The sequence below is a fragment of the Chiloscyllium plagiosum genome, chromosome 21 (genome assembly GCF_004010195.1).
Source record: "Chiloscyllium plagiosum isolate BGI_BamShark_2017 chromosome 21, ASM401019v2, whole genome shotgun sequence".
NCBI lineage: Eukaryota > Metazoa > Chordata > Chondrichthyes > Orectolobiformes > Hemiscylliidae > Chiloscyllium > Chiloscyllium plagiosum.
In genome coordinates, this window is record NC_057730.1 from 16,246,271 (window position 1) to 16,261,216 (window position 14,946).

Here is a 14,946-nt window from a genome sequence, read left to right on the forward strand (position 1 = left end):
CAAAACACACGGGATCAATGTGGATTTCACTAGGTTCCTCATTTCCCCTCCCCCCACCTTATCCCAGATCCAATCTTCCAACTCGGCACTGCCCTCTTGAACGGTCCTACCTGTCCATCTTCATTCCCACCTATCTGCTCCACCCTCCCCTCTGACTATCACCTTCACCCCCACCTTCATCCACCTATCGTACTTTCAGCTACCTCCCCACCAGTCCCACCCCCTCCCATTTATCTCTCAGCCTCCTTGGGCCACAATCCTCATTCCTGATGAAGGGCTTATGCTTGAAGCACCGACTCTCCTGCTCCTCAGATGCTGCCTGACCATCTGTGCTTTTCCAGCACCACACTTTTCGACTCTGATCTCCAGCATCTGCAGTTCTCACTTTCTCCGATCTCTGTCACTGCAGTCAAACAGAAAATTGATTCACAAATCCAGGAAACATCGCAAGGAAATCAAACATCAAATATAACAGCCATTGATTAATGAAACTGATTAATGAAAAGGGAGATCAGGTAAATCATGGATGAAGTGGTGACATCAGCGACGCACAGCACACACATATGGGTACTTTGGGAATGAAGTAGAACCCACACCAGACTCCAGCTCCAGTTCCAGTTCACTGACATCGGGTGGAACTTGAAAGATAAACTTTTGAATCAATATAGTAAAGAACAGGAACAGTTCTATTTTAGCCAGAGCCTCACCAGTGCAAGCCCTCCGACCTGCAGAGAAGAGAGTGCAAAAATATGTCAACATAGCTCTTGAAATAAACAGTTATCTTTGAAGACAACTGAATTTCAGAAATATGACATTACAGTTTGAAAACAACCTTTGTCGTGATGCTCTCCATCTATTTCACATCTGTTCAGACTGCAATTCGATTAAATAACATGAAAAGGTACCTGCCACAGTTCAGTAGGTAGCACAATCATGTCAAAAACAGACAAGTGTGGATATAAGCCCATAAGAACTTAAAAAAAATGTTAGAATTGGTACATTTACTGCAAGAAACATCAATGTCGCAAACTATGAATGTAATCATCATTTATTGTGTGAAACCAAATCTGTAGTATCTGTGTAACAGGATTGTGTTAACACAAGAATGACTTAATTGTAAGACACTAATCACTCTCGAGGACAGGAACCTGGTGGAACATGTTCAATTGCAATTGAAAGCAAAACACTACAGATGCTAGAAGTTGGAAACGCACAGAAAATGCTGAGGAACTCAGCAAGTCTGGTAGCATGTATGCAGAGGTACCATTCTCTCCTTTTTGCACTTTAATTTTCATTAATTTTAAATCTCTTTTTCTCTTTCATCCCCATTACCAACCCCTTTGGTTTTTGTAATGGGCCTTTGTACCATTTGCCCCCTACTCCTCCTCTGTCTCTGTCAAAAGTATCAGAGATACCACAATCCAACACCTTTCCATTCTGAAGAAGTCATGCTGGACTCAATATGTTAACTCTGTTTCTCTCTCATGTAAAAGAATATTCCCCAGTTACCTGGATATGTTCGGTTCCAATAACATTCAATAAACTTGACACCGTCCAGATATCCCCTTCCTGGATTACTCCATCTCCATCAACAGTGACCGACTCAACACTGACATCTTCCAAAAACCCACCAACTCCCACAGCTACCTGGACTACACCTCCTCCCACCCTGCCTCCTGTAAAAACACTATTCCATATTCTCAATTTCACTGCCTGCGCCACATCTGCTCCCAGGAGGACCAGTTCCATCAAAGAACACATCACTTGGCGTCCTTCTTTAAAGACCGCAATTTCCCCTCCCACGTGGTTGATACTGCCCTCCAGCACATCTCATCCACTTCCCGCAGCTCCATCCTGGAACTCCACCTCTCCAATTGCAATATGGGCAGAACCTCCCTGTCCTCAACTTCCACCCCACCAATCTCTGTATACATCGCATCATCCTCCACCATTTCCGCCACCTACAAATGGACCCCACCACCAAAGATATATTTCCCTCCCCACCCATATCCACTTTCTATAAAGACCATTCTCTTTGTGACTCCCTTGTCAGGACCACGCTCCCCTCCCCCGCCAACCCACCCTCCCCTCCCGGCACCCTCCCCTGCCACCACAGGAATTGCAAAACTAACGCCCACACCTCCTCTCTCATCTCCGTCCCAGGCGCCAAAGGAGCCTTCCGCATCCATCAGAGTTTTACCTGCACTTCCACACATGTCATTTATTGTATCCGTTACTCCCAATGTGGTTTCCTCTACACTGGGGAGACAGGACGCCTACTTACAGAACGCTTCAGAAAATATGTCTGGGACATACGCAGTAAACACTCCCACCAGCCCGGGCCAAACACTTCAACTCCCCCTTCCATTCTGCCAAGGACATGCACGTCCTGGGCCTCCTCCATCACTACTCCTTAACCACCCAATGCCTGGAGAAAGAGCACATCTTCCGCCTTGGGATCCTCCAACCCCACGGCATCAATGTGGATTTCACTAGTTTCCTCATTTCCCCTTCCCCTCCTTATCCCAACTTTCCAACTCAGCACCACCCTCATGACCTGTCCTATGTGTCCATTTTCCTTCCCACCTATTCGCTCCACCCTCCCCTCTGACCTATCACCATTACCCCCCCCCCCCCAATCTCCATCCACCTATTACATATGAACCTGCTATGCTTCCTTGCATTTGTTCAGTAACTAAACACAACAGCATTGGTGTGATGCACTCATAATGTCCTAAAAGTGTGATGGTGCATTTTTAATAGCTTTACTTCGATCAATCCCCAGTCTGTGTTTTGATAGCACTTCTCACTTTGCAAGCCAGAGCAGGTTTTGACAGTCTTAAGAAACCAGCCTCCCAATCTGGATTGCTCACTCCCCTGGTTAAAAGCTATGTGCACAGATAGTGGATTAAATTGTGTTTTGACCACAACTCATCCCTTTGGAACCCCATAGCTTACCACACTGCAAAAAAATTGTGATAACAGAAAAGAGTTCCTTTCTGCTATATTTCCTACATTTTATACTCTCTTGACCAGTGAGAGAAAATTCCTATAATACATAAATTAAAAATTAATAACTTGCGTTACCTGCAGAGAAGGGCATGAAGGCATCTCTCTTCACAAATTTGCCCTCAGCATTCAGAAAGTGAGATGGGTTGAACTCATTTGGTTTTTCCCATTGAGTTTTATCATACAGCACAGAGGACAGCAATGGGATTACATGGGTTCCCTTAAAAATGTTAAAAATATAATTGGTGTATGATTCTCTATTATATTATAGTCCATCACGATAACCAGCCTTCCTATCACTGACTCTGTCTACATTTCCCGCTGGCTCAGGAAAGCAGTCAACATAACTAAAGACCTCTCCAACATCGATTAGATTCTCTTCCACCCTCTTCCATCAGGCAGAAGACACAAAATTTTGAAAACACATCCCAACAGATTTAAGAACAGCTTCTTCCCTGCTGTTGTCAGATTTCTAAACGGAACTCCCATAAATTAGAGTTCATCTTTCTTTGTATCATCTCTACAGCTATAATAGTATTTTGTGCATTCTGTTCAGGTAGGATTTGTCTGGTTAGCATGCAAAACAATACTGTCTACTTTAACTCGGTATATGTGACAATAATAAGTAAAATCAAATCAAAAGACATTATTGAAATTATTTGCACAGTTGTTAAGTAATAATCTTTCTGGGACATTAAACACAGCATTTATTTGAATTCAGACTCTTGTATCTTGAGCTTCTTTAATCACTCCACTGTGCTTTCAGCTGCCTAGACTCTAAGCTCTGGGATTCCCTTCCTAATCTTCTCACCTGTCTATCTCTCTTCCCTCCTACATGATGCTTGGTTATAATACATTGACCTCTGAATCATTCAGTTCTGGACTGAAATTCCACCCTCAGGCTCAAACAGAAAAATCACAACCTCTGGCCCTCCACTGCAGGCATGCTGCAATGCCAGAACTACCGTCTTTGGGAAAGTACTGTTTTGACAAGGAGGATAGCAATTACGCCCAGTGTTCTGGTCAATAGTAATCCTTAAATCAATATCATAAAGAAGAGTCTATCTTCTCATTATCATATTGCTTTTTTTTTGGGATGCTGCTAAGTATCTACTGGCTACTGCATTTGCTACATTACAACAGAGATTGCACCCAATTCAAAAGTACGTCATTGTGAACTGCTTTGACAGGTTTGCTGGTTGCAGCAAGTGTGATAGATAAATGTCTTCCTTTAAAGCCTATCTCTTTGACCATGTCTTCATCACTTTTCATACTACTTCTCTATGTGGTTGCTGCCATTATTTCTCTGATATCAAGCCTGGGAACATTCTTTAGACAGTATACTGTATTAAAGTTGGTAAGCAAATACAAGTTGTCATTTTTGTTAAAAAAAATCACTTTGGTTTATTCTCCCTTGTCTGTTCTCTCTATTGCTTTACACCTAAAACTAACAGAAATGATGCATCGAAAGAGAGACCTGTGGCTACACTTGTCGTGCCACACAAACACACAAATAAGGAGTGGAGAACCAATTAGTCCCTCAAGCCTGCTCTGCTATTTGATTAAAAAAAAGACTTTCCCATTTCAGATGGAGTTTAATTTAGATAAATTTGAAGTGTTGCATTTTGGAAAGGCAAATCAGGGCAGGACTTATACACTTAATGATAAAGTCCGGGGGATTGTTGCTGAACAAAGACACCTCAGAGTGCAATTTCATAGCTCCTTGAAAGGGGAGTCACAGGTCGATAGAATAGTGAAGAAAGTGTTGGTATGCTTTCCTTTATTGGTCAGTGCATTTAGTATAGAAGTTGGGAGGTCTTGTTGCAGTTGTACGGGACATTGGTTTGGCCATAGTTGGAATACTATGTGCAATTCTGGTCTCCCTGCTATCGGAAGGATGTTGTGAAATTTGAAAGGGTTCAGAAAAGCTTTACAAGGATGTTGCCAGGGTTGGAGGGTTTGAGCTCTAGGTAGAGGCTGAATAGACTGGGCCTGTTTTCCCTGGAGCATCAGAAGGTGAGGGGTCACTTTCTAGAGGTTTATACAATCATGAGGGGGGGGGCATGGGTAGGGTAAATAGACAAGGTCTTTTCTCTCGGGTGGGGAATCCAAAACTACAGGACAGAGATTTAAGGTGCGAGGGAAAAATTTAAAATGGACCTAAGGGGCAACTTTTCACAAAGAGGATGGCGTGTGCATGGAATAAGCTGCCAGGCAGAGTGGTGGATGCTGGTACAATTGCAACATTTAAAAAGCTTCAAGATGGGTAAATGAATAGGAAGGGTTTAGAGGAATATGTGCCAAATGCTGGCAAATGGCACTAGTTTTATTTAGGATACCTGGTCAATATGGACAAGTTGGACTGAAGGGTCAGTTTCGGTGCTGTATTTCTCTAAGACTCTATGACTCTATTCCCACTCTGCTCTCTCTGTTAATAACTTAACAGCAATTTGTAACTTGAACAATGAAAAGTTCTGAAGTGTTTCATCGTGGCCATATTTGTCAAAGACTAGAGTCATACAGGAATGCAACACACAAAAAGATCCTTCAGCCCAGTGAGTCTGTGCTGGTCAAAACCAAATACATAAATATTCTAATCCCATTTTCCTGCATTTGCCCATAGCCTTGTACGCCCTGGTATCGCAAGTGTAGATCGCATGAGGGTTTTTTTCTCCACCACCTTTACTGGCAATGAGTTCTAGATTCCCACAAAGCACCCACTGAGTTAAAAACAAATTCCTCATATTCTCTCTAAACCTCTGAATACAAAAGTTAATGACAGCTAGTTACTTAGGCTCCTAAGTTGTAGAATGTATTGAGTGAAACCATGAAAGCTCTTTCTCCCTCTTAAACATCCTTCATTAAATGTCAGACTATCAGACTCCAATCTCAAAGTAGCCATCCTTTCCCAAGGTTACCTTTGGAATGAAGTATCCTCTGAAGTTTATGTCTGCTGTTGTTTCATGTGTGATGCTCATTGGTACAACATCACCAAACCTCTGGATTTCATGGATTACTGCATCAGTATATGGCAGATCTTTCCGATCCTCAACTCTGGGAGGTCGTTCCAATCCAATAACTCCGATAATTTCCTCATAAACCTTTTCTGTGAACCGAACAGATTTTTAAAGTCATTGGAAGTACTGTCATGATATCTTCAAACAAGTTCAAAATCTCAATCAAGGAAAAAGGAGAGTATGCAAATTGAAAATCATCCAACAAGGTCAGCTCCCAAGTGGAATTAGTCAGAGTGCTTCTTACTCTGGATCTCTGGATATTTCATCATCAGAAGCATTCCCCAACGAAGTGTAGTTGAGGTGGTCTCCATCCCTGCAGCAAACAGGTTAATCGTCGTGTACATTAAGTTGTCTTCATGGAAGTATGAATTAGGGTTGGCTGATTCCTAAAAAGAAAATTAACAATGTAACAACTCAGAAATGGAATGGGACCTAAATTGTGTAACCTGAAACCTAGATAATGCAGCACAGAGTAGGGGTCAGAAACATGAGACATCTATATATTTACTCCAGTATACTGCACTGTCAGAGGTACAGTTTTTGGGATAAGATATTATTCCGAAGCTGTTGATTGCATCTCAATTGATGCACATTAAACAAAATCTATTCCATTGCACCTTTCAGCACACTTAAGATGTCCCAATGCACTTTAAAGTCAGTAAAATGTATTTTTGTAGCGCAGTCAACATTATAATGTGGTTCTGGCCAGATCCTATTGATGTTGGACAAATCCACATCAGAAAAGTGACTGCACTTCAAAACTGATTCATGAGCTGGAAGATACTTGGGCATGCTGGAGTTATGAAAGACACAGTGCAAATGCCAGTTCTTCCTTTATTAAAACAAAGATTGTTTTCACACCCTTTACCTCAAATCATATGCATTTGCATAAAAGGAGTCCATTCAGACTATCATGCAAATGTCGAACTGAACAAAGTTGACTTTTTTCTCTGAAATTGAGAGTGTGCTGCTGGAAAAGCACAGCAGGTCAGGCAGCATCTGAAGAGAAGGAGAATCGACATTTCAGGCATAAGCCCTTCATCAGGACTGTGGCTTGTGGGTCGGAGCCGAGAGATAAATGGGAGGCGAGGACCGGGGGGGGGGGTTCTGTCCTTGTTGTGTTGGGAGGGGTGGGGTTCAATGGCTGTGCTGCGTGAAGTGAAGGAGATGCGCTGGAGGGCATCGTCAACCACATATTGCAATTGTGGAAGGAGGAGGCCATCTGGGACTTTCTGAGGTGGAATTGGTCATCCTGGGAACAGATATGGCGGAGGCAGAGGAATTGGGAATATGGATGGTGTTTTTACAGGAGCTAGGATGGGAGGAGGTGTAGTCTAGGTAGCTGTGGGAATCGGTGGGCTTGTAGTAGATGTCCGTGGTTAGTCGGTCGCCGGGGATGGTGTTGGAGAGGTCCAGAAAAGAGAGGGCGGTTTCCAAGATGGTCCAGGTGAATTTGAGGTCGGGATGGAAGATGTTGGTGAAGTTGATGAACTGTTCAACCACCTGGTGGGAGCACGAGGCGGCGCCGGTACAGTCATCGATGTAGTGGAGGACCAGGTGGGGGATGGTGCTGGTGTAACTGCAGAAGATAGACTGATCCACATATCCGACAAACAGGCAAGCATAGCTGGGTCCCAGGCAGGTGCCCATGGCTACCCCTTGGAGGAACTGGAAGGATTGGAAGGAGGAGGTGTTGAAGGTGAGGACCGGTTCAGCCAGGCGGATGAGGGTGTGAGTGGAAGGATACTGGTTGGGGAGGCATGACAGGATGAAACGGAGGGCTTGGAGACCTTCATCGTGGTGGACCTATGTGCACACGGACTAATGTCCACAGTGAAGATGAGGTGTTGGGGACCGTGGAAATGAAAATCTTGAAGGAGGTGAAGGGCATGGGTGGTGTCACGAACATAAGTGAGGAGTCCCTGGACTAAGTGGGACAGGACGATGTCGAGGTAAAAGAGATGGGTTCAGTGGGACAGGTGCAGGCTGAGACAATGGGTTGACTGAGGCAGTCAAATTTGTACTCGGCACCGCCCTCCATACCTGTCCATCACTCCCCCCTCTAACCTATCACCTTCTCCCTCACCTTCACCCACCTATCGCTTTCTCAGCTACCTTCCCTGCAACCCCACCACTCTCCCTTTTATCTCTCGGCCCTTAAGCCTCATTCCTGATGAAGGACTTATGCCCGAAATTTCGATTCACCTGCTCCTCGGATGCTGCCTGACCTGCTGTGCTTTTCCAGCACCACACTCTCAACTCTGATCTCCAGCACCTGCAGTCCTCACTTTCTCCTTTTTGCTCTGAAATACATAAATATAAATATAACTTTGGAAATGTGACAAAACTCTTAAAACAAAAGTGGAGTTTTTAACCTGCCGTTGTCTGACCATGAATGCATCGATAAAACTCCTCATGTCATTGCCATCTAGTTTCTGACGATTTTCCTTGAAGTAGCCTTTGAGGAAGACAATAGTCTGCTCTATGTTGGTAAAAACCTTATTGTGCGACCCAGGAAAGAATTTCAGGACTGGAAATGCATTGTACAGCTGCAAAATCAAAACAACATAATGATAGTGATGAAAATATCAAAGCAAAATAATTATCTGCTGTGATGAAGCTACTCTTTTAACAAGGTTATGCTGTTCTTGGTTTTTTATTCCAGAGGACGTAACAACACAGACTCCGAAAGGGCTGGTGTTGAAGCACTTTAGGCCCAATTTGATAATAGCTAACAGATAATGCCTCAGGCAGAAGGCTTTCAAGTTTTAAAAAATAACACTTGTTCAATGAAAGGGGAGTGGCCAGTTCTCCCAGCTCAGATTTCGTCTGATTTGGTTTGGTTTGGCTTTTAGCAGAAGTGGGGAAAAAGCTGCTGGATCCAAAGAAGCAGGTCCAGGCTGGTACTCTCTCTCTGACCTCTAATCTGTAAGACCCTGTGTTTGATTTTACTTTTTGTGCAAAGGAGTGCTTATGGGGATTGTTGCAAGTATTTGGAATAGCATCATTAAGTTGGGATGATCTATTGGGTTTTCAGAGATGTTAAGGTATTCAGTATTCTGTTTTCTGTTGTTTGTGGTCCATTCAGTAATCTTGTAAATAAATTGTTCTGTTTAAAACTAAATGGTTGGCCAGTGGCATTTGTCCTGGAATATCCACCTTACAGCTGCTTAAAACAAAGTTAGGGTCTGGGCTACCTTCTTGAAATGTTTTGAGGGGTCTGACCCGGTCCATAACACTGCTCACATCTAATGATTTACAATTACAACAAGGTGATACATAAATCTTTGAAACATTATGAATCTTTGGCAAATAGAGAATGTTTTTAAACATTGTGACTAATTATAAGTTTCTACTATAGTTATCATCACGCAATGCCTGAAAGAATGGTGTAAACAAATTCAACATCTTTCTAAAGGCAATTGGATAAATACATGAAACAATCAATTTGCAGAGTTATGGGAAAGAGGAAGGGATTTTGACCAATTGGACAATTCTTTCAAAAGAATTGGTGGAGGAACACTGGGCTGGATGATCAACTTCTGCATTGTATGACACGATTGTGTAATTCCTGAAGTGCAATCTCTGTGATCACCAGGTGGAAATTTAATGTGACATTAATGTGTGGAAACTGTGAGGCAGCTTGACAGGGTAGTTAAGAGGATGTTTTCACTTGTCAAAGTATTTACAGCCACTGTTATAACTTTTCAAAATGATAGATCCCACACTTCAATCAGAGATGGGGAGTGATTTCTTCTCTCAAAATGTCATCAGTCATTAGAATTCACTGCTGGGTTCCATATTGAATCTATTCAAAGTGGAGTTGATGGGTACAATTTCATGAGCAGGTGTGCAGACACAGGAGGCTGTAAACTTCTGTGGTTGACATTGCCACCCACCTGCCCATCTCCAAACTCACCCACCATGTTATGTGCAGAAGGGGCAAGTCTAGGGCAAGCCTAGGGCAGCCTGCCTGCCCTCAGCCTATTTAAAGCCCTTAACTTGTCAACTAATGGCCAGTTATATTGCACCACAGATTTAGTACACTCCACTTGCAGCCCCTTTCCAATTACTGCGAGTTGCAAATGATCTTTTCTTGAATGTATTACTCTTCAAAAACAGGCTGAAACTTACGTGGACCATAGCTGAACCAAAAAGTTGAATATTTTCATTCACTCTCTTTATTACACCAATAAATGTTTCATCCTCATAATCAAATCTGTCACCAAAAACTATCAAGGAAATTATATTGGCCACAGCAGAGTTCATTTTCATAGTTGGATTAAACGGTTGGCCTGCAAAAGAAATTTTAAAGATCACACTCAATCAAATATTGACCCTTTACATGAAATCACAGTTGGATAGCTCTTTAGATAAGACCCTGAAGCTTGTTCCCTTGGCTGTTAAAGGAAGGTGGCCAGGAGGTAGCAGATACTCAGGGTCAAACAGTCAAAGAGATTTATAGCACAGAAACAGACCCTTCGGTCCAATTCAACCATCCCAACCAGACATCCTAAATTAATCTCGTCCCATTTGCCACCATTTGGCCCATTTCCCTCTAAACCCATCGTAGTCATACACCCATCCAAATGCCTTTAAAGGTTGTAATTGTACCAGCCTCCACCACTTCTTTTGACAACTCGTTCCATACGTACACCACAATTTGTGTGAAAAAGTTGCCCCTTAGGTCCTTTTTAAATCTTTTCCTTCTCACCCTAAATCTATGCCCTCTAGTCCTGGACCGCAGGGAAAAGGCCTTGTCTATTTACTCTATTCATGATTTTATAAACCTCTATAAGGTCACCCCCTCAGCCTCCGACGCTCCAGGGAAAACAGCACCAGTCTATTCAGCCTCTCCCTATATCCAGAATTTCATTAAGACTCCTTCACTATCCAACTAGTGCTGTCGAACTGCAGAACAGTTCATGAACTGAGACACTGATGAACTAGAAATCCATGAATAGTTGGTCATTTCAATCGATGGGGGGGAGGTAGCAGACAGCAATAATTGTGATTTGTTTTGGATTGATCCAAACACAGTGGTCTAAATGTTCCATTTCCGTGATATAGGTTTCTGTGATTCTTTAATGTACATCTGCATTCACAATTAATGCATACAGAGAAAAGAAACAATGGTAATTCTGTTCATTTATCTCACACAAACTCACCTTTATAAGCATCAATCCTTTTTACCAGAAAATCTGACTCCTCAATTATTTTGTCTTCAATGGTTTTCTTTCCCATTCCAAAATCTCGTAATGTGCTGAGGGTAAATCTTCGCATTTGCTTCCATGACTCCCCATGAGCAAAAACAATACCTTAAATTAAATCCATCAGAAAGAAGCAAACACTGTGACTCTTGGAATATTCATTTTAACTGACGACATTCCTCAAAGAATCGAGGGCAGGACTAATTAACTAAATTATACACGGTGAAATGAGAAAGGTTCATATTTGTATCCTTTCTAAAGTACATTTCAATAGGCAACTTGTGGGCATTCTAAATGCTTCAGTCACTGAGTTACTTTTCAGGTGTTAGAGTATAGGAAGTGTGTTAACCAATTTATTCACAGCAAGCTTCTGCAAATTGTTTATTTTCCTGATGTTGATGGAGGGACAAATAGGAACATAGTAACAACGCAAGAGGTGTAGACATAGAGGCTTAGAGATGTACAGCACGGAAACAGACCCTTCGGTCCAACCTGTCCATGCCAAACAGATTTCCCAACCCAATCTAGTCACACCTGCCAGCACCCGGCCCATATCCCTCCAAACCCTTCCTATTCATATACCCATCCAGATGCCTTTTAAATGTTGCAATTGTACCAGCCTCCACCACTTCTTCTGACAGCCTATTCCATACACGTACCACCCTGTGTGTGAAAAGGTTGCACCTTAGGTCTCTTCTGTATCTTTCCCCTCTCACCCGAAAGCGATTCCCTCTAGTTCTGAACTCCCACACCCCAGGGAAAAGACTTTGTTATTTATCCTCATGATTTTATAAACCTCTATAAGTCACCCCTCAACCTCCAATGTTCCAGGGAAAACAGCCACAGCCTGTTCAATTTCTCTCTTTAGCTCAAGTCCTGGCAACTTCCTTGTAAATCTTTTCTGAACCCTTTCAAGTTTCACAACATCCTTCCGATAAGAAGACCAGAACTGCATGCAATATTCCAAAAGTGGCCTAACCAAAGTCTTGTACAGCCGCAACGTGACCTCCCAACTCCTGTAATCAATACTTTGACCAAAAAAGGAAAGTATACCAAACGCCTTCTTCAATATTTAAGCAAGTAATTTTTGAAGGTTTTATAGCTTGCATGGATATGTTTCAGCTTGGATCTGTCCAGTGGTCAATGGCTTATTGCTGTGGAAAATGCTTACAACTTCTTCTGATATATTTTGGGTTAATAGTCTAAGCTTTGGACTTGGTTCAACTGAGATGAACAAATTCTGCTGAATATCTACTTTCTGGAGCTCTGGATCTTCATACTTTTCATTATACTTGGCTCTCACCTCAATTTGCCTCTTGGCACAAGGTTCTTCCATCATATAGCCTCATGCTCAGTTTCAAAGGATTCATTTTCAGGTCACCATCTTGGATCACTTCGCACAGCTCTGTGAAACTCATATTGTTTCATGAGATACATATCTATCTGAAGCTTCACATTTACTCAGTGCTCTCCTTCGCAGTCACCACTCTAACAGTAACAAAGCATTTATCAATTTTAGACCTGATGATAACAACCTGTTGATTGGTGTAAAATGATTTGTCGCAATCATTGGCTCACAAATCAACCTTATAGGCATGATATGCTTATTTCTAGCTAAATGCTTGCGTGAAAAGTGTTTTGCAGTTAGAACACTGCTTTTCCGATACTGGATGTGCTTCCTTTCCCCTGCAATATTTACATTTTCCCCTCTAGCCTTGCTCTTTCTGCTGGCTTCTATGCAAATACTGGCATTTAGCCTCTTCAGTGTATTCCACCATTCAATGGGATCCTGGCTGATCTAGAGCCTAACTCCATTGCTTAACAGAGATTTACCTATTTCAGATTTAGAATTAACATCTGATCCAGCAACCACTCCCATTTTAGAAGAGAGTTCCAAACACCTGCAATCTTTTGTACTTCCTCAAGTTTCTCCTGAATGTTCTGGCCCTCCTTGTCAAACTATATCCTCTGGTTCTGGAATCCCCAAATAATGGTAATATGGATCAGATCAAACCTCCTCAAACTATTCTGAAAATAGTCTAGACCCTAACGTTTTCTTATTTTCAAGGTAAATGTAAGGTTTGGCCTACCACATGCAATTTGATTGGTCAAACTACCGGAATTAAAGCAAAACACTATAGTTCATCCATTATAGTGAAAACGATACAAAAGAAAGAATTAGAATCACTTAATTCATTTGAAAACTTAACAATACATTCAGTAACTATTACTAATTAACTGCTCAATATAGTAACATCCCATGAACACACCCTTGGCAAAAGGCAGATTCAGAAAACAGATTGTCTTACATGCAGTTCTCCAATCCAACAAGAAAGAACATCAAAACACAATTCTGAGAGAGAGAGAGAGATAGCCTGAAGGTGCTGGGTATTTGGTTCGCGGGGGCTGCGGCGTGCACCAAGTCTTGGGAAGAGCGTATCAGCAAAGTGAGGGAGAAACTGGGCAGATGGAAGCTACGGTCACTCTCCATCGCGGGAAAAAAACCTGGTCATCAGGTGTGAGGCACTGTCATTGCTGTTATACATGGCACAGGTCTGGCCTATTCCTAGATGTGTCGCTGCAGTCACCCGGGCCATCTTCCAATTTATAAGGAGATCAAAGATGGACCATGTCCAAAAGGACTCGATGTATAAAGGTCTGGGCAACGGGACAAAAAATACACCCAATGCCACCCTCACCCTGATAGCCACTTTTGTGTGTGGCTGCATCAAGCTGTGCACGGATCCCCGGTACGCAAACACCAAGTGTCACTACATACTGAGTCATGTCCCCAGTGTTGCAAAAGATGGGCCTGGCCTCGCTGCCGCGGAACGCTCCAAGTAGTTGGACCATTCCGTATCACCTGTCCTTCGTGGAGAAGTTTATGAAGAAAAACACCTTTGACCACAAGTTCATCTGGAAGTGGTCAGCACGTAGTGTCCTTGAGACCCTTCGGGAAAAGGAGAGGGCGGATTCTATCAAGCGGTTCCCTTAGCAGACTGTCAAAGTCATTTGGCAGAATGCTTCATCGCCAGAACTTTCCAACAAGCACCAAGACATGGCTTGGCTGGTGGTGAGAAGGGCTCTGCCTGTGAGATCCTTTATACACACCCAGACTCTCAGCCGCATCACACGCTGCCCTCGAAGTGGCTGCGGGGGGGATGAGACTGTCACACACCTCCTTCTGGAATGTGCCTATGCCGCAGAAGTCTGGAGAGGAATGCAGTGGTGTTTGTCAAGGTTCGTCCCAAGCAGCGCCATGACACGAGACTCCGTGCTCTACGGTCTGTTCCCCAGGATGCACACCGAGACGAGGTGGAGTGTGGCCAGTATTTGGCCTTTACTCGAGACAACTAGTTTCACTAGGACAGGATCCTTTCTTGGTCACAGTCAGATATTGTCCACAGTGACTGGCATGATGTCCTGAAAGTTTAAAACCAAAGCCAACTTCTTCAAGGGAGGCACCACCAATGGAGTATCTGCCAGTGGGAGGCGACTCAAGGCATCTGTATTAGCACTTGGCTTCCTGCACTGTGGTAAAAACAATGACTGCAGATGCTGGAAACCAGATTCTGGATTAGTGGTGCTGGAAGAGCACAGCAGTTCAGGCAGCATCCAAGGAGCTTCGAAATCGACGTTTAGGACAAAAGCCCTTCATCATGAATAAAGGCAGTGTGCCTGGAGGGTAGAGATATAAGCTAGAGGAGGGT

The 14,946-nt window shown here is 43.0% G+C and overlaps 1 protein-coding gene across 2 annotated transcripts in view; it reads right to left on the minus strand.

The window, feature by feature from the left end:
* Positions 1-309: 309 nt before the first annotated feature.
* LOC122560571 (cytochrome P450 2K1-like) overlaps positions 310-14,946 on the minus strand; it is a 57,741-nt gene continuing 43,104 nt past the window's right edge. Inside the window, exons 3-9 of one of the 2 annotated variants that reach the window (XM_043711332.1) lie at positions 11,195-11,344; positions 10,161-10,321; positions 8,402-8,575; positions 6,271-6,412; positions 5,928-6,115; positions 3,088-3,229; positions 310-725 (exon numbers count right to left, since the gene is read on the minus strand). In XM_043711332.1, the coding sequence (XP_043567267.1) occupies positions 541-725; positions 3,088-3,229; positions 5,928-6,115; positions 6,271-6,412; positions 8,402-8,575; positions 10,161-10,321; positions 11,195-11,344 (1,142 nt within the window). In that variant the 3' untranslated portion in view covers positions 310-540. The remainder of the gene's footprint in view (positions 726-3,087; positions 3,230-5,927; positions 6,116-6,270; positions 6,413-8,401; positions 8,576-10,160; positions 10,322-11,194; positions 11,345-14,946) is intronic. The other variant, XM_043711331.1, reaches the window with a different exon arrangement.